The sequence below is a fragment of the Xenopus tropicalis genome, chromosome 3 (assembly GCF_000004195.4).
Source record: "Xenopus tropicalis strain Nigerian chromosome 3, UCB_Xtro_10.0, whole genome shotgun sequence".
NCBI lineage: Eukaryota > Metazoa > Chordata > Amphibia > Anura > Pipidae > Xenopus > Xenopus tropicalis.
Genome location: NC_030679.2, coordinates 53,745,278 through 53,768,969, shown reverse-complemented (window position 1 = coordinate 53,768,969; position 23,692 = coordinate 53,745,278). Strand labels below are relative to the sequence as shown.

Sequence of the window (23,692 nt, the reverse complement as noted above, 5' to 3'; positions counted from 1 at the left end):
TCCATGAGCTACTGCCTTCATTCACCAAACATCATAGATATTTTTCAAATCACTCGAACTTTAGCAAATCTGCACCCCTAAGGAAGGTGTACGCTAAGCACTTACACCTACCTACAGCAAACAAGCTAAACTGGTACAAGGCACAGAGCCCAGTGCTAAAGGAAGCCCATTCCAATTCCAGTTTGGTTGTTTTGTGACAATCTATAAAGCACTGCTGTTCAATTTGGTAAAAATAGATTGTACTGGCTGCTAAAATCAGGTTCTGTAAGTACTGAAAACTCAGAAGTCCATTCTGCCTTTCTAGGCCGCCAATTCTTGCATCCTTCAATAACTCTACTATACTGGAGATACTATCACTAATCTTCTCTTGCACTGCTGTCTAACTTATTATATGTTGTGAGCTGATTACTTCTTATATAGCAGGTTGAGGGACAGATTATATTAAAATCTTGATGTCACACAATGAAGTCTATAGAGCCCTAGAACAAACTGGGGGCCATAAAAATCCTTTGGAGGGCCACATCTGGCCTGTGGGCCTACAGCTGGACAGCCATGTTCTATACACCATCAAGACTTCCCTAAATCTGCATGACTTCTCCAGACTTTCATTAGATTTTTGGGTTCTTCTTTCTATAATGGGAAACTATAAACATCAAAGAAAAATACACCACACCCACATACACTTTCTGCACTGGTGGTGCAGGCCGGAAGAGTCCCTCCAACAGTAGACAGATTGTAACAGAGCCACACACACTCAATATATGCCGTTGAGGAGCTTACCCCATTTATTGAGACCACCTTAGACCAGTGCTTCGGGGGGGGGGTATTTTACCACCTAGTTACACAAACTTAATTGTCCTAATTACCCACTGGGTCCATTTGAAAACTTTTGGGGTTTTTTTCTGCTTCAGATCGTATAACTTTATATGTGTCTGCATTTTGTTGGCAGATAGTAGTGAAAAATATGCTGGTTGCTTTATTTAGAAATTACTAGTGTTATATCACACTAAATTACATTGATATCCAGACACTCCTTATATGTAAACAATTTAGGCAATAAGAAGAAACAGGATGACCGAAGATGAATTGAACACATTTTGTGATCTGAATAAAAATAGATAGAGAGAAGATGCTGACCTTCCATATAAATGTAAAAACAGCTTGCACACAGCATATGGCAACAAATGCTGTTTATTTTTAACCAATCCTATTAAATCCAAATGTTGAAACACTTTGTTCAATACGGAATTAATCCAGACATTGTCCTCCCCCAAATAAAAATCCATTGAGGTCTGTCTAACCGGTTTCTAAAATTATCTGTAACTTGCTCTCTGCGACCCAGGTCACAACCTTACTTAGGCTCAGGAAATAGTTATCAGGTCATACAATGGTCAGATAAAGAATGTGAATCCTCCTTCCCCTTATTAGAATTTTTAAAAGAACTTTAGAGAATTACAAAAGAAAACTTTAGTAATACATTTAAGAATTATTTTACTACTTTATTAGGAATATTTTTGAATTTTCATTTTTTGAAATTCATTCCCATTCCGATGAATGAGAAGGCTAGCTTTTCTTTAAACTCTACAGGAATGCCAAATTAGACACAGGTTTTATTCAGGTTATGTTTTAAAATGCAAAAATGGACTATTACAAGTATGTAACCAAAGTACAAACATTAAACGTCCACAGCAATATTTTTCAGAGGGCTGCTCTTGTGAACTGGGTTTGCACTCTGCCAGCACTGCAGATCTGACCCAAGGAGAGCACTCCTTCAGATCAACACTGCCTCAGGCTTACTACTTTCTCCAAGAAGTCTAACATTTCAGGCATCAAGTTGAATTTCTTCTGGAGATGATTAACCCAAACCCATGACAGATTTTTTCCAAGATATCCAACTCCTCATGTTTATTTTATCCTGGCTCTTTTTTAGATGTATTGGACATAACTAACCTACTCGTTTTACATGTAAAAAGGCTGGTAGAGAGCCATTTATTCCTTAAAATGAGAAAATATTTCAGTGTGCAGGGTGCTATTGTTGTGTGAGCTCACATTAGATAATAAGAAACAAAGCTATGATTGCTCTGATTTAAAAAAAAAAAAAAAAATCAAACTTCCTCTGTTTCATCACATCTCAAGATAAAGATCTTACACATTTTTGGAAATGTATATGTTTACGTTTTATTTGCTGCATACATAGTAAGAGCTGAACTGCTTTAATTAAAAGTAGACTGATCATAAAAAGAAAACCTCCTGCTGCTTCTACTCTTAACTAGATACTTATGCTTTCTTATCCTGTGTGATTCAGAAATATGTGCATTCATGCTGGCGCTTTAGTGATCGTTTTGTAAAATGCACCTGAATAACACATTTAAAGCATTACCGCCATAATACAAGTGAAAATGAATGTAACATTACCACATGCACTAAATGCTTAGGGAAAGAGACTGTGATGTGACTTACACATTATACAATATCATTTACACTAAGTTACTTTATAAACTGTACTAACTTTTGTAACATACTAAATATACCAAATGCTTAATTTATATCTGATATTTAATTTTAATTAACAATGTCTTCAATTTGATTAAATATTAATTAAACTGCAGTTTTTGGCTACAAAAGCTTGATGTTTTCATATTCAGTGAATATTGCAGACATGTTGCATCAGTGCCATGTCTTTAAAATTAAACTGCTTCTTTGCTAATTTATTCAGATCTATATGTTACTCAGTCCATTCGGTTTAGTTGAAAACAACAGGCAAATACAAATTCAGTGCCACAATATTGCATCATTTATTACACCTCACTATTTTGCATTCCTGAAATGGCCTTTTAAGGTTATCCGATAGCTGACTGATCTGATGCTTACTGCACACTACTACAGTCAGCCTATAAAATGCATGTTAAATAATACAATCTGCTACACATGGCATAATTGTAAATAGGTTGAAAGATCTTCTCAGAAAAATTCTCTGTAAAATATTTCTCCATCCATTTAGTTTGCGGAGACCTTTGGTGTATTTTTTAGGATTTTTAGAATTAGAATGCAAAATGTACACAAAAATTCTCCCAGAATGTTTTATGCTGTAAAACATAATTCATTTATTTTAGGAAACCCCTAAATCTCAATAGCAAATTAGAACCAAATTACTATAATTTATTATCTACATAAAGAATATTAGATAAATTAAATCTCAGGAAACGATTAGAATAAACACCTACTAGCTGTTCCACAGATTCCTGAATTGCCAGATTAGTTTATATCACTCTTCCTCTGAAACTGTGTTTATTATAACAATTTTTTTGTCATACATTAAGAATTCCTCTGTTGCAAAACTGATATTGATCCACAATTATCCTGCACTACTTCAGGAATTTTCGATTTTAGAAATCTTTTCTCTTGAATGCTATTATGGAAATAATTTTGCTTGTTTGGAGGTCATTTTTTTGTGAACAGCACGCTGGTAGTTTTGTTTTATATTAAAAGGCCAGCAAAGGAACTACAGATTATTTCAACTTAGAAGAAAGCCACAAGCACAGTTTAGCAGTATTATTAAGCTGATTGTGTCCTGTTAATATTTTAAGTGGGTTTTAACAATGCTTCCAAAGATACATTATTTAACTTCATATCAGCACCCTATTAAGTGTTTAGCAGGTCAAATTAGGTGTAAACAAAATCTTTTCCAGCAATAAATAAGTTATAAGGCCCTTTCTCAAGCCCCCCCCCCCCTATTTTAAATGCAAATATCCCTTCTTCATGTATTTTCTAATACCTCAGAATACATTATAACATAAGAAAAAAAAAGTGTTTACAATGTATTAAGGCCTACAAACAGCAAAAGTCAGCTTAATGAGTATGAACTATGGATTCTGTGCATAAGTATGAATGCTTAAGCTTTGCCAATACACAGATATGAATAGACCTTTATTTGTTAGGGGGTTCATTTTATAACATATAATTTACCAGCTCCTTCAACTGAGCAAACAGGATGTGGAGACATGTCTTCCTGTTTGTGAATTTGTCTTCCTGATTTGTGAATACATAGATAAGCATGTAAAGAAATTCAGTTGATACACTACAAATAATTCACATTCAGGTGAACAGCAGACTGACACATTTTATCCTGCAAGGTACTATAATAAAAGACTAGGGTTAAGATGACTTTCGTAGCAATTAATTCATTTGTTGCTATGGTTTGTTCATGTATTTACTGCTCCAGTATCTCTGACACCTCTCTATGTGGGGTTTCTATTTGGCCTTGCTTTACTTAACCCCAGAGATTGAAACAGTAATATAATTGACAAGCAAACACGTATGACAGCTTTTCTACATCTAAACAGCTGGATCTAATCAATAAGGTTATTATTATTTTGGCCCTACAGAGTCTGGTTGCTTTCAGCTGAATATAATATATGGCTGAACTGCAGCTGTCAATTAGGAGCTCTGATCTTTTTCTTTTTTGAATTCACGAACATTGCAATATTATGTAATGGTGTCAGATAGCTGGATAAGTTGTACTCACGTGCCTAAGTGTTTGTTTTAAAAATATATGAGGATGATGAATTCCCACTAATATAATATTTAGAATAACCAGAGATATTATAAAATCAAGTTTTACCAGGTACTCTTTGTGTCCCTAGAAAAGTACCTCTCTATTTGAAATACTGTGTAATTATCAAAATGTAGGTATCATGTCATGGTAAATATATATCAGAAAGATATAAACATTCCCACATAACAAGGCAAAGGCATAAATAAAATGTACCATATCATTTTAAAGGTGATAGCAATTTTATTAAAAATATGCTAGAGTCCCAACTAGTACCTGAACATTTATATTACTTGTGCCATTGGCCTTCTGTACACTGGGAGGGCTGCCCAGTGCAGTTAAAGTTACATGTACTCCCACCCAGCCAAGTTGTAGTTCCTCCAATAGATCTTGCTTATAGCCTGGCATAAATCACTTACAGACTGCCAGTGCCTAGGTCTTGGTGTGCATTTGCAGGGACCAATAACTGAACAATAATTATTGCAAAGCAGTGTGAAACTTGTTGGTGCTATACAAATAATGATGATCGTCATGTGCATTGGCATTACTGAAGGGAGTGCCAGGGGGTTGTAAGTTAAGCAGCATAGGGCTGCTGCCACAGAAAGCATTACAGTAGCCCTATCCTGTAATACAAATTAAATAAAGTAACATGGAATGCGGTTTTAGCTGTAACATACATTGGTAAGGGTGTTGTCAACAAATTTTCTAATTTACATATACAGTGGAGGAAATAATTATTTGACCCCTCACTGATTTTGTAAGTTTGTCCAATGACAAAGAAATGAAAAGTCTCAGAACAGTATCATTTCAATGGTAGGTTTATTTTAACAGTGGCAGATAGCACATCAAAAGGAAAATCGAAAAAATAACTTTAAATAAAAGATAGCAACTGAAACCCTTGTTTGCAAGCACAGAGGTCAAACGTTTCTTGTAATTGATGACCAAGTTTGCGCACATTTTAGGAGGAATGTTGGTCCACTCCTCTTTGCAGATCATCTCTAAATCCCTAAGGTTTCGAGGCTGTCTCTGTGCAACTCTGAGCTTGAGCTCCCTCCATAGGTTTTCTATTGGATTAAGGTCCGGAGACTGACTAGGCCACTCCATGACCTTAATGTGCTTCTTCTTGAGCCACTCCTTTGTTGCCTTTGCTGTATGTTTTGGGTCATTGTCGTGCTGGAACACCCATCCACGACCCATTTTCAGTTTCCTGGCAGAGGGAAGGAGGTTGTCGTTCAGGATTTCACGATACATGGCTCCGTCCATTTTCCCGTTAATGCGAATAAGTTGTCCTGTGCCCTTAGCAGAAAAACACCCCCAAAGCAAAATGTTTCCACCCCCATGCTTGACGGTGGGGACGGTGTTTTGGGGGTCATAGGCAGCATTTTTCTTCCTCCAAACACAGCGAGTTGAGTTAATGCCAAAGAGCTCTATTTTGGTCTCATCAGACCACAGCACCTTCTCCCAGTCACTCACAGAATCATTCAGGTGTTCATTGGCAAACTTCAGACAAGCCTGCACATGTGCCTTCTTGAGCAGGGGGACCTTGCGAGCCCTGCAGGATTTTAATCCATTGCGGTGTAATGTGTTTCCAATGGTTTTCTTGGTGACTGTGGTCCCTGCTAATTTGAGGTCATTAACTAACTCCTCCCGTGTAGTTCTAGGATGCTTTTTCACCTTTCTCAGAATCATTGACACCCCACGAGGTGAGATCTTGCATGGAGCCCCAGAGCGAGGTCGATTGATGGTCATTTTGTGCTCCTTCCATTTTCGAACAATCGCACCAATAGTTGTCACCTTCTCTCCCAGCTTCTTGCTAATGGTTTTGTAGCCCATTCCAGCCTTGTGCAGGTCTACAATTTTGTCTCTGACATCCTTGGACAGCTCTTTGGTCTTTCCCATGTTGGAGAGTTTGGAGTCTGCTTGATTGATTGATTCTGTGGACAGGTGTCTTTTATACAGGTGACTAGTTAAGACAGGTGTCCTTAATGAGGTTGACTAATTGAGTAGAAGTGTCTAACCACTCTGTGGGAGCCAGAACTCTTAATGGTTGGTAGGGGTTCAAAAACTTATTTCACTCAATGAAATGCAAATCAGTTGCTATCTTTTATTTAAAGTTATTTTTTGATTTTCCTTTTGATGTGCTATCTGCCACTGTTAAAATAAACCTACCATTGAAATGATACTGTTCTGAGACTTTTCATTTCTTTGTCATTGGACAAACTTACAAAATCAGTGAGGGGTCAAATAATTATTTCCTCCACTGTATCTCAGTTTTTACACAAATATTTCTATGAACAAACATAGCAATTGATACTTCTCCCAGGAAAGCAGTGTATATAAAAGATAATACAGCTATTGATGTCCCAGTATACAGTACACCCAAAACACTCCATGTTAAGGGACCATTCAACCTGCTCTTAAAGCTCCAAAGTTGGGATTTTTAAAGATTTGGAAGTAGGTTGCAGGCTCTCTTTGCCCTTCCTCCTCCATTCCTATAGGAAAACAGAATTTAGGAAACTCTATTAACCGGAAAACTTTCGGTCATAAGGATTCCAAATAAGGGATCCTAAACCTGCAAGTTTCTATACTGAACTAAAACAGAAACTTATGAATAAACATATGTTTAAGTGCAGAACTTGAATTACTGCTGTTATACAGTGGTTCTTAAAAGTTTGTGAACCCTTTTTCTAAAATCTTCTATATTTTATATGAACGTGCCCTAAAACTCTGAATTTCAAACAAGCCTAAAAGTAGATGAAGAAAACAAAAGAAACAAAAATTATTATATTTGGTCATGTATGTATTGAGAAAAAATAATCCAATAACATATCTGTGTGTTGCAAAAGTAAGGGAAACTTTAGGATTATAATTTAATAATGACAAGCAGGTGTTAGTGAGAGACCCTGTTTTATTTAGAGAACGGGGATCCAGTAAAGCCTGATACAATACATTTGTGAATGTGTATCATGGCTCGAACAAAGGAGGTGTCTGGGGATCTCAGAAAAAGAGCTGTTGATGTCCATAGAACTGGAAACGATTACAAGACTATCTCTAAAGAGTTTGGACTTCCACCAATCAACAGTCAGACAGACTGTGTACAAATGGGGTTGTTACCCTACCCAGAAGTTGTCAACCACCAAAGATAACTCGAACTGCAAGGTGTCTAATATTCCAAAAGGTTACAAAGGAACCCAGGGTATTTTCCAAGCAATTAAAGGCCTGTCTCACATTGGTAAATGTTGATGTTCATAAGTCCACCATCAGAAAAACATTGAACAGCGATGGTGTATATGGGAGGGTAGCAAAGTGAAAGCCACTGCTCTCCAGTCTTCAGTTTGACGAACATTATGTGGACAAGCCAAAAGGGAACTGGAAAAATGTTTTGTGGAAGGATAAAGTCAAAATCAAACTAAATGAGGAGTGTACATTTAGAGAAAGAACAACACTGCATTCCAGCATAAGAACCTTATAATATCTGTGAAACATGGTGGTGGGAGTGTTCTGGTTTGGGCCTGTTTTGCTGCTTCTGGGCCTGGATGGCTTGCCATCACTGATTGAACAATGAATTCTGAACTATACCAGAGAATTCTATAGGAAAATGTCAAGTCATCTGTCTGTAAACTGAATCTCAAGAGACAGTGGGTCATGCAGCAAGACAATGATCCTAACACACATCATTCTACCAAAGAATAATAGAAGAACAAAATGAATGTTCTGGAATGGCAAAGGGAAAGGGGGACACATCAAATACTGAGAGAACAATTTACTTGTTTTTGCCACATACAAATATGTTATTGTTATTTTTTTTCAATAAATACATGACCAAATATAATAATGTTTGTTTCATGGGTTTAACTAGGCTTTCTTCATCAGATGATGTTTTAGGTCATATTCATATAAAAATATAGAAAATGTTAAAAGGGTCACAAACTTTAAAGCACCACTGTACATGTGGATGTGCAAGTTTTCAGAGTATAATAAAAAACAAAGAAAATTATTTTTATTTAACTACATGATTGCTCTCATTAAATGGTGTGACTTGTGACAGCAATCAATGTGCAATTTCAGTATATACATACAAACAAGTATCAAATTCATATCCAGTTTTACTTGCTATTGATAAAAATGAATGTAATCCTGGCCCTCTGCAGAAGCCCAACAACAAATTTTAAGAAGTCAGCTTTTGAGTTTTTATCAATCAATAATAGTAACAAGCCTTACTCTAATTGTGTTGTGGTACACTTGTTGCATACCTTGAGGGCTCCAGCACTTTTGGATCAGTGATAACAGTAGAGGTGATCAAAAATCTCTTGCCCCAGAATTGCTCTGCACATGTGTGTTCACAGCCTCCCAAGCTTATTGCCATTTACATAGAGTGAAGAGACTTCATTATAGATAAATTCAACAACATTCTAGAAATCAGGAATGTGCTGTAAACCTTTAAAAGCCAGTCAGAGGACTACTCCATAACTGTTGTGACTGGTTAAATAACACAAGATAAGTATATATAGAATAAATAAATGTTACCTTGTAGCCCATTACAGAGAAAAAGGAGGTGTAACTATTACCGAGTTCACATGAGGCTGAAATGCAAAACACAGATACACCAAACACCTTTCCTTTGAAGGGTTCTGATTTTAAAACTTCACAATCAAAAGATTTTTTTTCTTATTGTTAAAGTATATTTTGATGCAATATTTCCTTTTGCTTTTAAATAAAACTGTTATGCATATTTTGGTAAAGGCTGAAACCATATTTTTTCATTTTTTATCTTTAAGCAAAATATTATGCTTTATAATTGATATGGCTAAAATATAACAATGGCAAATTAGAATCTCTTAGGAGAAAAATATTTAAGGAAAAACTAATAAGTCTCACCTTGGAAATATTCTTCTCTCATTTGCTGTATCTTCTTTGGTGGCTTCACAGGAAGGTGTTTATTTTCATTGTTTTTGAACAACGCCAGACGCACAGCTGGGTCTAGATGAAATTGTATGTGTTACTTTTAAAAGACCATGATATACTTTTGCTATTTTTAAAGCTTATTTTTCTTTTTGCAGGGGTTTAAGGGCACTGAAAATGCCTTTTTTTTTTAGTTTAGTTTGACAAGAAGTTAGGGATTTTCCAATAACTATTCCAAAATATAAACAAAGCTAACATAGCCTTGTAATTTACAATTCTCAGAAAACCAACTCATCTCGCCTAATGCGTTTTATTTAAAAAATGTTATTTAAAAATATTATAGACACACAATGCATTTTATTTCACAAACAGATATCTAAAGAAACCCCAGATTTAACCTTTGGCATCTGTAGCATGTAATACCACCAGTAGATTTTAACAGGTTAATTTTACCAATACAAAAGAAGGTTAAGATTGTTGTGTTATACAGGTATGGGATCGGTTATCTAGAAACCTGTTATCCAGAAAGCTGCAAAAAAATGATTTTCTATTACTCTGTAATAATAAAACAGTGCCTTGTACTGATCCTAACTAAGATATAATTAATCCTTACTGGAGAGAGAACAATTCTACTGTGTTTAATTCATGTTTAAATAAGTTTTTAGAAGACTTAATAGGATGGAGGTCCAAATTACTAAAACCCCATTATCTGCAAAACGCGAGGTCCCAAGCATTCTGGATAACAGGTCCCATACCTGTAGTAGGTGAGCTAAAAATTCTAACAAATGAATGCAAATGTTCACATAGAAACCTCACTGTTCTACTCTGTGTGCTATATATTCAGTTCCAATAGTGATATGAACCTTGCTAAGAAAAATTCCATTTAAAATCAATTGTCAAATAAAATAGGACACAGAAAAACATAGTAATATGATTTAGAAAGCTTTGTGATAATTGTGTATTTATCAGTATGGTGTCAAAGGGGCCATTTGTTTAGTAAGTGCCTACACAATGGATATTTGGTGAAAAAAAATCCAATGCATTTGAGCATATTGCAATATTCTAACAATATTTTTATATTTTAGAGACAGTTTCTTTGTGAAAATCAAACCCTGTGCAAGCTTTTGATAGATCTTCTCTTTATCTTGATACCTTTTAACAACGTGAAAATTAACTTTATTCAAACAGAAACCAGGTCAAACCAGGAAATTAGGTCACATGCCTAGTCTAATGATCCAATAATAAGCAATACATATATTTTGATCTTAAATGTGATTTTTTTTTTTTTTTGCAGACCATCCAAATGATGTTAAATAGCAGAATTTTTTAAGCCCAAAAAACAAAGTAATGTAGTTTAAGGAATAATGGGTGTTATTGTGGATTTTATGGTGTGACACATAGAAGCAAAATATCTTTAAAACATATATATTAAGGAAAAAAACAATAAAAAAGTGATTACATTTAACCGTCAAACGTGACTAAAAACCTTTAGGTTTAATGAAGTATGTATTATACACATTATATCTGTCTGTCTGTCTATCTATATATTTGTCACACAGAGAACTCTATAAATGTATTTATGCATTTGTCAAGTCAATGGAACTTGTAAAAGAAAATGCTATTACATTCTGAAACAGTCCAAGCAAAGTATGATAACTGAATATAGTCGCTCTTCTTATCTACCTACAATTCACCTCCATGCATGTAATGTGTCATCAATAAAAAAGAGATGCTGTTTAAAACCTTTTTGTATAAATTCTCAGTCATATCTTAATATTAATTCTGTTTAAAGTGTTTTTTCCTCTTGCTGGTAATGTGTGTCTGCTTATTCAATCCTCATTACTATGGCACTGGTTTACCATTAGTCCTTATATCTGAAGTATGCACATGGACCACCAATGCCAAATTCTGCCTGATATCAACATATGTGTCCTAATAAATAAAAAAAAAAGATTACAGAGCATGCACATTGCCCGGCAGAGCATAATGGCAGGGAATGGGGACTGCAGATAAAAGCTGCTGCATTGAAACTATTAATAGTATAACACGTTTTGGTTTTATTTTTGCCTGCATATTACTACATGCTTACCAGTCTAAGTGCATGGCCAATATATATGACTTTAGGAAAGTAAATTTGTTGTGTGTGTTGTGTGTGTGAAGTATAGATTTTTCAGGTTTATATTCAAATACAATACAGCTATGGCAACTATAATTTAAAAACCCCTTATCCAGAAAGCTCCAATATATGGTAGGCCATCTCCCCTATAGTTCATTTCAAGATGATATTTTTAATGGTTTCCTTTTTCTATGTCATAATAAAACAGTGTATTTGATGGTAACTAAGCTGCATGAAACCATATTGCTGGAAAAAATAATCCTTTTTAGTAGAATTAAGGTATGGTGAAACAGAAATATGCATTATCTAAAAATCCTGGGTCCCAAACATTCCTGATAATAGATGCCATACCTATATTTAGATATTTATAAAAAAAATACTATACAATATACATATATATTGCAAATGGTAGTTATTCGATGCAAAGTATAAAACCTTTAAAGTAAATGTGCAAAAGACAACTATGCTGAAAATGCCTACAGCTATATATCTCAATTTTGCAGTTATGTGTGGGGAAATTGGTAAACGGCAAATTCTTTAAAAGGAAATATCTCTAGTTTAGGTGGAAATAAAGAGCACAAGTGAGGTAATTTTTAATCTGGAGCAAATCTGTTCTACCTTCCATCTGCCTTGAAATATTAAATACATTGCGAAAGCCAAAAAGCGAACATAATCATGATTTTATGCCCATTTTCCACATTACTCTTTCTCCTTGAGGATACACAATTTGATGGCAACAAATTAAGGCACAGTGCTTCATAAATAGAGGTCCCATCTCTGTACAAGACACTAATATGCCAAAACTGAATAAAATTAAAGAAAGCAAGCTATGTAGATATATTTTATACATTAGCCAATTTTTATATTGGAAAAATCTGGTGACAAAGCAGTTTCCGGGGCTTTAAAATATTGCCAGAAAATTATGCATGTGACCATGACAAACACACATAAAATGTTTATTACAAAAAAACAAACACTAACAGGATATATAGTTGCTTATAAGATAATGGAAGATGAATATTGTCCTATACATTTCATGGTAAAAAAAAACCCAAAACAGTAAAAAAGACCAGAATGCAACAAAAATGAACGTGTGTGTCATGACCTTTAAGAGGGCTCCAAATCCTTTCATGTGGGGTCAAATAAGGATTAAATCTATGTGGTATTCATAAGATTGTTCTGTAATCCCGCACCCTTAACATTTGAAAACAAAAGAGGATGAAATGTAATAGAAAAGGCATGCTCTGTATTATTTAACAGTAAAATAACAAAAAGCATTAAAGATATTTTAAAAGTTTTATATACAAGGTAATTTTACATTGTATATATATCAAAATTATTTATTCAGTTATCTGTAATTATAGGACTCTAGTAACATCTGAGTGCTTAAATTGCAATGTCGAGTTAAATTAAATGCAACCCCCACCAAAGGAAAATCACACTACTGTGTTTAAATAATGTTTAAGAAGTAAAACAGAATGCCTGGGCTTCAGTTGTTTGTTTTAGGGTACTTACCTAACAATTTTCTGTTCCTTGCTTGTTTGGACTTCATTTTTTGAGCTCTCTTCAGCATTAACTGTGCAGTGGATGAGTTTTTAAAACCCCTAAAGAAGACAATATTTACTCACAAACATTTTAAATGGTGTTCTATGTTTATTGATAGCATATTTAGAAATAGGAAATCTTTTACATACCACTCCTGGGAAATTTTTTCTTCTTTTTCAGACTTAGAGGAAATGTCAGCATTAGACTTCATGCTAGACGTATGTGACAGCGTTTGTTTCTCCAACCTGACATCAGATGAAATAGTAGGCTGTATCAGTTAAAAAAGAAACCTACTATGGCTTTGTAGTCTAAAGCTGTTTCAGCTAACTGTTTATGAATTCCAAAATCTAAAATGAAATCTAATTTAAATAGTGGTGGAAAGCTTTACTCAGGAAACATTCTAAAAGCCTGTTAACATTTTGAAATGTTTACATTTCAATTACTTAAAGAATGTTTCAAAAATTATCATCAGCAGACAAATCCTTTTCTGCAGAAAAAAAAACAACTATATCTATATCTAGATATGAAGAACACTTTTTTTCTACAAAATACAAATGTTAAATGCTTTTACATGATTTAATAACAAAGTACATATCATTTTAACCAATACTAAATCTAAATTTACACTTATGCTGCAAATAGGTATGAATATACAGATTTAAATAAAATCTATACAGAACACAGCAGTACATCAAAGCAAATATAAGTACATTCTCTTATGTATTTCCATTAAAATACAATAACACACAAACAACAGCTTTTCTGACTTCATCACAAAGCACATAAAAACTTTTATTTGACATTTTACAATCTGATGTCCTCATATTGCATTTCTCCCATTTAGGGTAGAAAGTCCTGACACAAAGGGGTAGGGATAATGTGAAACAGGGAGGGGTTAAAGTTGGCTAGACACATGGATGTTTAGGACTATACCCCCATCTGATCCTGACACACCATTTTATTCCACTTGTGAATACTGGGAGGAGTAATTTGTGCTTTGTATGTGAAATTATGAAATTTACTTTAATATGTTGCCCCTGTCCAATAAGAACTGTTTTATCGTGCATTTTGCTAATTAATCCTCTCCTATTCTAAAAAAAAACATTATAAAGAAATCAATCAATATGATCTATAAAACCATACAAATAATTTTCAGGAGAATTTCCCCCTCCCAAGTCAAGTAAAACCCAATTAGTTGTGTGGACTAGAAGCTGTGCTTAAGGCTGATTACCTGCTTTCTGTGGCCTGGAGCCCTATGACTGCTTAATTACACCTCTTTATTCAAGCAGGACTTACCTTCCAATTCTCTCCAGCATGGGCCTGGTTAATAGCAAGAAGGCATGTACCTAATACTAATCAACATACTTTATAGAGTAACAGCTATAACTATAAACATGTATGTTAACTGTTTTTATATATGTATGAAAGTATAGTTTTATGAAGATTCCTGACTTTTAGATTAAAAACCTACACTTTTTTTTGAATCTTCAAAGTAATGCACCAGAAATAAGTATACTTAATACTTTTTACCGCAGGTTGTAAAAATATGTCAAATTCCAAAATATGCAATTTGCCATGTTTATCACCAACAAAGTAGATTTTCACAAAAATTGTGTAATTTGCAGCCCGTGTATAAGAGTGCGCATCACTTAATTCACAAGTGTAAATGGCAATCCTCATTGCAAAATGCATGCAAAAATGTTTTTATGTGTGTGTTTGCCTCAATGTGGGTGCAAACCAAATCCTTTTCAGCTCATTGTTGCTCTCAATGCCAGAAATGCTGTTAGCGTGATTTTTGAGGTGTCACTTGTAAGTGTGTGAGTGTAATTCCAGGGCACCCACGACGAATCTTATTCAGCAAAAAGGGGATACAGAAGATACTAAAATGGATTAACGTGTGTACACTTGCTATTTTCTAACTTTGTAAATAACTTTAGATAGATGCAAATGTTGTTTGTACTGTATATTGTTTTAGTAAATAAGCAAAAATCCAATGAGAGCAAGGTAACCCCCCACAAAACAATGTATTTTTAGAAACTACTGATTTAAAATAATTTAAATTGCGTAAGTATGTCTTTCAACTCAATAAAACCAAAAATCTTTATTTTAGTAGTTTTTACAACATTTTCCAAATAACTAAAAAGTTTTGAACTTTGTAGCATCTTTAGGACAGAAACAAAAACATTCTAAATAGGAATGTTATTGCTAATACCTTGATACCAAAACTGTAAATAAAATGTGTGTATGTGCATAGATGAGTATTTACTCTTTTCTGGAGGGTCATGAAGCTGAAGGGTAGTTGACAAGTGAAGAAAAATGGCAAGTGAGGGTACAGTTAAATGTTCCAGGAGCAGGCACATGACATAAATGTTAACTGTTCCTTCTGGCACCTGGGATCACTGTGTCATAGAAGTTATGATTCTATGGTTCTGGCTTGCTGTCTAGGGGGTTCTGAAGCATTTACATGTGTCGGGCTTGTGGTTGGAGTCGCCAGGGAAGCAGAAACCCAGAAGTGCTGCACTTTGTAAAATATATGATGCTGGCATATACAGCACTCTATAATTACATCATAACATTTGCAACATGAAGCATTCAAGCAAGTTATTTATGTATTTTTTGGTGTTTTCAAACAGTCAAGCATTTGCAGCCTCAATGAAATGAATGGAACAATTTGATTTTCCTTTAGGATTTATTTTTTTACAGTGATTAAACACAATTGTGAAGTACCCATTCAGTTTTTTTCATAAATATGCTAGTGATCAAGTCACAAATTAATGTTGGACTCACAAACTGACAATTTAGAATAACTATCAAAAAGCATGACTGAGCAGTAAGGTAATAAAGGTAATAAAAATAAAACGTCATTGTGAAAAAGATTTATTGAACATTTTCAACAGCTTAGAGGCATGCCAGTTCTTTTTTCAGGAAACTGTCTTACTGACATGTTTAAATCTAACAAGGCAAATTAATTTGTCTTGTGGGGTACAATCAGGAAAGGAACAGACTTTGAGTGAGGCTGTACTGTATAACATTTCACTCTAGTTAGCTTACTGACCTGACTAGAAATTAAGTTCCTGGTTTACATAAAAGTGGTAAACACTACTGCAAGTGCATATATGAATTATAAGAATGAAAATAATGCAAAGAAGTAGAGTAATTACTGCGGCATAGTCACTTTTTTAGTCTTAAAACATGAACCAGACCAGGTTATATAGTTGGAAATGGCATAACATCATTTAATAGGAAGCCTTCATGCCACGCATATAAATACAGATTCATATAAGCAAGTGTATGTATGTTTCAGTCTTCTAATTTGGGTATAGCTAATACAATGTTTTAACAAAAAAAGGAACAGTACGCGTGCAAGTTGCCTCAATTTTGGAAAATAAAGTAACAAAAAAAGAATTATAGTGAAAAAATAATAATAAATGGAGACTCACTCACAAAACAAACCTCAGTCCAGGTCACAGGCGAAGCCACATAAACAGCAATTCAAGTAAAGCCTTGGGCTTAGGCTCTATGAGTATGTGCCCTTCTATGCACAAAATGCGTTAGGCCTTATATGTCCTAATAAAAGTTGATTTTTAATTTTTACTTTGCTGCTGTTGCATCTTTTTGGTTTTTCATATTTTAAGTTTTGGGGCTTTTTGTAACTTGAATTGTTATACAAATTGTATTTGTAGGTGTGAATTTCTGTGGTAGTAACACTACCATATTAGAGTAGTTATGAAAAAATATAGCAGAAATGCAATGAACACCTGAAATATGCCAGGCCAAAAAAAAAATGAGCACAAGATAAGTATATTTGAGTGTCATAGTCATAAAGAAGCTACTGCCAAGAGATGTAGTATATAATAAGAAGAGCTATACAGACAGAAGCTCAAGAGGCAAGAAAACAGCAAGGATAATGGTTAGACATCTATTACCCAAGAGAAAGCTGCATCCTGCATATTAAAGGAAAGCAGGCACAATGCACTTTATTATGAGTGACATATGTGTAAAACTGGATGAGTTTAGAATAAGGTCATTTGGATTTGTCCAAAATAGGGTAATTTGAAATGTTGATTATTACAGTTTTCGCTGGGGACTGAAGGTGGAATTGATGCAAAAACAGGTAAAGCAGGGTGTTTGTAGAAAATGTACATGTATGCTAAACCAGTGGTACCCCTTGCTTACAACCTTTTTTGCATGTCTAAATTTTATTGAGCATTTGCTTTATACAGCATATGATGAAAATTGCATGTGGCTTTATATATATTATATATATATATATATATATATATATATATATATATATATATATATATATATATATATATCTGAAGATTAAGTTGTAACATCCTGCCTGGATTCTAGCCAGTGATCTGCTGTTTTCTATGCAGCCTGCATTACCATTACCCTAACTAAGCAGACAGCTAAGCTACAATATTTGGATTTTGCTGTGTTCACCTAAGTTTCCAGGCCGGCATTGTGAATTTAGCTGTTACTATTCTGGCCACAGGTGCTCAGAATGCTCAGTCTGGCTATAAAATCCCAGCTCTGTGCTTAATCACTGGCTGTTGTAGTTCAAACTTGCGTGTTCCTCGGTGCTCCAATTGCTGAATTCCTGTTCCTGGTACCTGCTCCTGTCCCTTGTGCTCTTTCCTGGTTCTGACCCTGGCTTGTTCCTGACGTAGAGTTTGTCTTAAGTTATTAATCAAATTGTAAAAACATATAAGGAAGAAGCCAATACATTAATGGAAAATAATGTATTGCTTTTCTGAATGATGCAGATGCTTTAGCTACTGCTTTTTCTTATTTCATTCTTTTAGGCTTTCATCCCCTTTAAGTAAACATGAGCAACTTATACACTAATCAGTTATCATACTAGTGCATTGCAAGAGAGAAGAAAACAACTCTTATCATTCAATATCCAATATCCATTCAATATTCAATATCACCGTTACTACTACACAAATTAAGTGTAGAACAACCCTGCCACACATAGGGGCTGATTTACTAACCCACGAATCCGACCCGAATTGGAAAAGTTCCGACTTGAAAACGAACATTTTGCGACTTTTTCGTATGTTTTGCGATTTTTTCGGCGTCTTTACGAATTTTTCGTTACCAATACGATTTTTGCGTAAAAACGCGAGTTTTTCGTAGCCTTTACGAAAGTTGCGTAAAATCTTGCGATTTTTCCGTAGCGTTAAAACTTACGCGAAAAGTTGTGCCTTTTTTGTAGCGTTAAAACTTAAAAGGTGCGAAGTTTCGCGTAAGTTTTAACGCTACGAAAAAAGCGCAACTTTTTGCGCAAGTTTTAACGCTACGAAAAATCGCAAGATTTTACGCAACTTTCGTAATGGCTACGAAAAACTCGCGTTTTTACGCAAAAATCGTATTGGTAACGAAAAATTCGTAAAGACGCCGAAAAAATCGCAAAAAATACGAAAAAAATCGCAAAATACCGATCTTTACGAAAAAAACGCAATCAGACTCATTTCGACCCGTTCGTGGGTTAGTAAATCAGCCCCATAGTTTATAATCCAAAATTAAAGCATAAAGTGGGCCTTTAATTCTCACCTGTTCTCAGTATTTGCTCTTTCGTACTGACACTGCTGGCCTTTTCTTTCTGTTTCAATGCACTGCCATGCCTGATGTGGAGGCCATGGAATTAAATGTTTCTTGCTTTCTGAGACTGAATACGTCATAGGAATCTATTTATGGAAAAAAAAACTCACTTACGCAAATTATGCAGCGCTTCACAATAAATTTAAACAAACATGGATCTTAAAAGTTTAACAAACAAAGACATACAGAGTAACAATAGGATCAGAGGGCCCTGCTCACAAGAGTTTACAATCTACAGTGGTAGTACTATTTACCATTTTACGTCAAACATTTAAAAACATAAAAACAAATACACTATAATAACTGTATAAGTTTTTTATGATACAATGTTCAAAGTATGTGAACAAAGAACAAGTAGGTGAGGGGGGACTATGTCAGGTACTGTTTTAATCCACCATTAATTAAATTTTCCCTTCAACAATAAAAAAAGGTTATCAGTGCAATCCTTAATATAAACCTACCATAGGTATTGTAAAGTTGATATGCATGATATGATATAGTCTCAATAGTAACTAAAAATGTTCCTATATGTATGATTAAGATGTGTATTGTCTACCACTTATGTTATTTATGATATTAGAGGTTCTGGTACCAGATAAACCACCCAAGGCTACAGGGTGAGTGCTTTTGCTTTTAAAGTGGGCAAATAACTACAATGTAACTTTAATTTCCTAAATTACAGTTGGCAGTAAACGGGTAATGTTTGAAAACACTACAAATCTAGTAATGTACTAATGCTTCTTTTTCACATGTGTCGATGAGACATAAAACAATAAGCGTCAGTTAAGATGTCCCCTGGTGACTGGCTGCTCTCTGTACCTTGCTCCAGTTAGATGGCTCATACTCTGAATTCCTGAGTATGATTGCAGGTGGATTACAGAGAATCTGTAGAAAGCCTAAAACTACCAAGAAAGCCTCAGCTTTAATCACTAATAGTTTTTGTGCAACATGTACTTGCTTGAAAGTTCAACAAAGCAGCAGAGCATTACAATGACACAACTTTACCATTGACACAGAGGTTTTTTAGTATTTGACAGAACTACATGAACTAGCAATTTTTCATCTCTTGCCAAAAATACAGCTGGTGTTTATCAGAACATTCTCCCTTATCCTCTTCTTTTGTGTGTGTTTTTAATGTGGCTACTGTGAAACAAAGAGTTGAAATGATTCCAAGATAAAGATACCAAATTTCAAAAAATTGAAAAATAAGCAACAAGACGAATTGCAGCTGGGGGATAAGTAGTAAGTCAGTGGCATCTAAAAGAAGGTCAATACAGTCCTTAAGATTAATCACTGTGGTGTAGAAAAGCAGCACAGATGATAAAAAATTATGACATCTCAGTGGCATGTTACCTTTGCTTGCTCTGGTTTGCATGAGTAATGATGTGTTTCAGGAGAGAACTGAGAAGAGGCCAGTGTCCACTCCCTCTCCAAAGCACTCTGTATAAATGGAAAGCAAAAAAAAATAAAATTACAGTTTTTGGTGGTTTTTCTATAGCTCACAGTTTGCCAACACTGGCTTGTAAAAACTGTTATTTGCACTGATAAGATATGATTCAAAAATTGAATCACAGGAACAGGTATTCTGATACAATCAATTAACAAAAATAATTGCAAGCATAACTGTTATTTTGTGACTTTGCTGGCACAGTACAAGGTATGTATGACTAGCACATTAAGAATGACTTATTCTTTTACACTGTTAGGATAAAAGTTTATTGGGCAGATACAATCCTAAGTGAGAGTTTGTGGCTGCTGTACAAACCAGACAGTACATTAGCTCAATAGCAATAAAGGTTTTATATACCTCCATCCCCATTAATCTGTTTGCTGCAGAATAAGTTGGACCTGTTTGATAGGTTTATGCAATCTTGTACATGCTCTGTGCACTACAGACATAAGCGTGATACGCACAAATGTGAGCCCCATTATGGCTTAGCAGAGTGGGGCATTATAGCTAGCAGGGGCTCCAACAACAAGCCTACCAGGTTGTGTTGCGGTCAAAGACAGAATTGTTACCCCCCAAAAAATAGGGGACTGTATCAGCAGGCACCTAGGTATAACTGATATTTACCTATACAATAAATATTGTAGATAGGCAGATGTACCATATTAAACTTAAATTCATAAGTTCCACATACAGGGTCAAATACAATTAATTAGTCTATGAGCTGTTTATGTTCATAATGCAACTAACATGTTAGATACAGAGGCAAAAACATTCCTGCTAGTGCAGAACATAATGTAGTTAAATATAACAATGCACTTTTCCATGGACCAATTCTGCGTACTTCATCAAATACAAAATCATCCAAATTCACTTCCTCAAAATCATCCTCCAGTTCATCTCTTTCAACAGCGGCTAAAGCAGCAGCCAATTTTTTTCTAAAGTAGAATCCTTTCCACACTGCCTAAAGAAACAGAGAAAAGCAAAGGATGTTACACAAATGCAATAGATCAAGCCCAAATACAGATTCATAATGTTATCCCATTAGGAAGATAAAACATCACTGAGCTTGGTTTAATAGCTCAATGATCTGGTTTTTGAACTTTATGTGACATCTAAAGCTACATGACAAATTAAATGCCTGCATGTGTCTGAAGCTAAGAATACCCAGGAGGGTCTCCCCAAGTAAGCCGAATGGAATTCTTAAACTCCCTCACTGCAAGCAGCCCAGGGTCAACTAATTAATAATTTGACAATTCCTTTAAGGCGTTGAGAGCCCAAGGGAAAATAAGATACAAAGGGAAAGCAAAGTGTGCACTTCCAACCTTTAACTTTCTAATTAGTGGGATATAAACATCCAATTGTATAAAACTCCCAGAGTCTGGCTGTACATGCTATTTATAGCAAATTGGCACATTTCAGCTATTCTTAGCCTCAGCTCTGTTGCATGTATTTCTATGATAATGTCAGACATTCGGTGTATTTAATTGCCACTAGTTTTACATTATATGACATTTCCCCAACCAAGCAAATTACCCCTCTAGAGCGAGAATGTTTTTTATGAATGCTTTGAGTGTAGTATAATAGCACCACAAGCAAATATACTTTCTACAAAACCTATTTAAATATGTATGCTGTAATCCATACTATCAGGTTCTCATATAGCCCCTTGCAGTATTAAGACTCTTCACAATTTCATTTTACTGAATAACAAAAGGCTACATTGAACTTTTGATCTCCGTGACATTTTTATATCACTGAAATTGAAATCACTGAAAAATTAGTTTTTACTGTGACATTAAAGGGGACCTGTCACCCTAAGAAATAATCCCAAATGTATTTCTATAATGTTAGTTGAGCAAATATACTTCACTTTCACTATATAAGTAATATAAATCTTGTTTCTGTTAGTTTTGGAATTGTTCAATCACAGCAAGCAGGCAGGTGCCATTATTATGGACACTGTTAGTAAGGCAAGCTTTGCATCATGGCAAAATCTCATTTTGAGCTTATTTGATAGAATGGAGGACCAGATGCCCATGCCCATGCCCATGCACTGGCTACACATTTAGATGGTGAGGAGGGAGGGGGAAAGTGAGGAGTTCAGTGACATCAAAAAAGTGCAGGCAATATATGATTGACAGCTGGGATTTTTAAAAGCCTTTATAATGGGTATGTATGCGTTCAAAAAAAAGTAATTTGGGTTACATGTTTAATTTTTCTTTACCAGTACAGGGCCCTAATGTGGCCTGCATTTCTTGCATATTCTACATCAGTGTGATGATCTGAAAGATGGAATGGATTACAGTGAAAAGTGCTTTTTGTTATGATCAATCAAGACCTTACGGGTTGCTGTTTCTATCCACTGCTGGAGACAAACGGTAGATTTTTAATGAAGAAAGTGGGAAGACCAAAGCTGACAGGCAACAGCCATTTTCACAGCTAACTTCTATAATAACATGTCATTTTTTTTTACTTGCCATTCTGTTGAAACGTGTTACATTGGAAAAGTGATCAAACTGTTGGTAACTGTTCTGAATTCCCTTAATAAATCTGCCCCTTTAAGTATGTGAAGTGAACTTACCTGTATGTGAGTGGCAGCTCTATGCTGAATCTCTGTTATCTGGGGATTTCCTTGTATTTTCCTATGCAAAACATTTTTTCTTGCACAGTAAGAATGCCAAGCTGTTTGTATCACTGAGGCAGCCTCGTGAAGTCTAGTATAATAACTGATATCTCTGCGTACCACATATCCACGCCAATACCGTTGAATAACAATGGCAGCAGAACTGATCATAAAAAGAAGAAAGATGAGCAAGCAATTTTCAAAATTTGTCACTTACAAATGGGAACAAATTCTGTAAATGGCAGAGAATGCAGTGAGACAGGCAAATGGTGCAGGATAAAGCTACAGTGTACCTGAAAGAATATACCTTTAGTTTATGTATTAGCTGCAGAACACTGTAACCTAAAACACTATTTGTACAATAATAGAAAATTGTACAGTTCCTAAATATTTAACAAGTAGAGACTCTCTTACTTTACCTTTAGAAAATGCCATTGTTGTAGTCACATAACTAACACAAGACACTAAAATTATGGGATCTGCTCTAGACTAAAATATTGAGTAAAATAGTTAAATAGTTAAAACATATAGGATCTAGATACTTATCTACCCTCCAAAAGAAAGAATGTGGTTAATCCCTCTGCCTTTAATATACACATGGGGAACTTATGTACCAATGGCAATTTAACCCATCAACAAACCCTATCACCTAAAGGTAGCCATGGCAGCTTTGAAAGTTATTTGAATCATGACTGCTAGCCCTTTTTTCCCTAAGAAACAATACACTACCAGACCCACAGACCTATATCCTGGGTGGGTTGTGCTCAAATTTTGTTATCTTCTTGCAGACCTGGAAGAGATATACTGTACAATCCCCCTTTGGCTATACTGTGCTGTGTATAAATAGGGTAACTATATGGGGGGAAAAAACAGTATTTGCATCAATAAATA

General features: G+C 34.9%; 1 protein-coding gene across 1 annotated transcript in view; it reads right to left on the bottom strand.

Annotated features, from left to right (window-relative positions):
- Nucleotides 1-23,692, bottom strand: part of lrriq1 (leucine-rich repeats and IQ motif containing 1) — a 92,448-nt gene that overhangs the window by 15,158 nt on the left and 53,598 nt on the right. The window contains exons 16-22 of the mRNA XM_031898898.1: nucleotides 22,760-22,964; nucleotides 21,020-21,139; nucleotides 20,082-20,168; nucleotides 18,681-18,814; nucleotides 13,265-13,360; nucleotides 13,086-13,174; nucleotides 9,431-9,532 (exon numbers count right to left, since the gene is read on the bottom strand). Coding sequence (XP_031754758.1) covers nucleotides 9,431-9,532; nucleotides 13,086-13,174; nucleotides 13,265-13,360; nucleotides 18,681-18,814; nucleotides 20,082-20,168; nucleotides 21,020-21,139; nucleotides 22,760-22,964 — 833 coding nt within the window. The remainder of the gene's footprint in view (nucleotides 1-9,430; nucleotides 9,533-13,085; nucleotides 13,175-13,264; nucleotides 13,361-18,680; nucleotides 18,815-20,081; nucleotides 20,169-21,019; nucleotides 21,140-22,759; nucleotides 22,965-23,692) is intronic.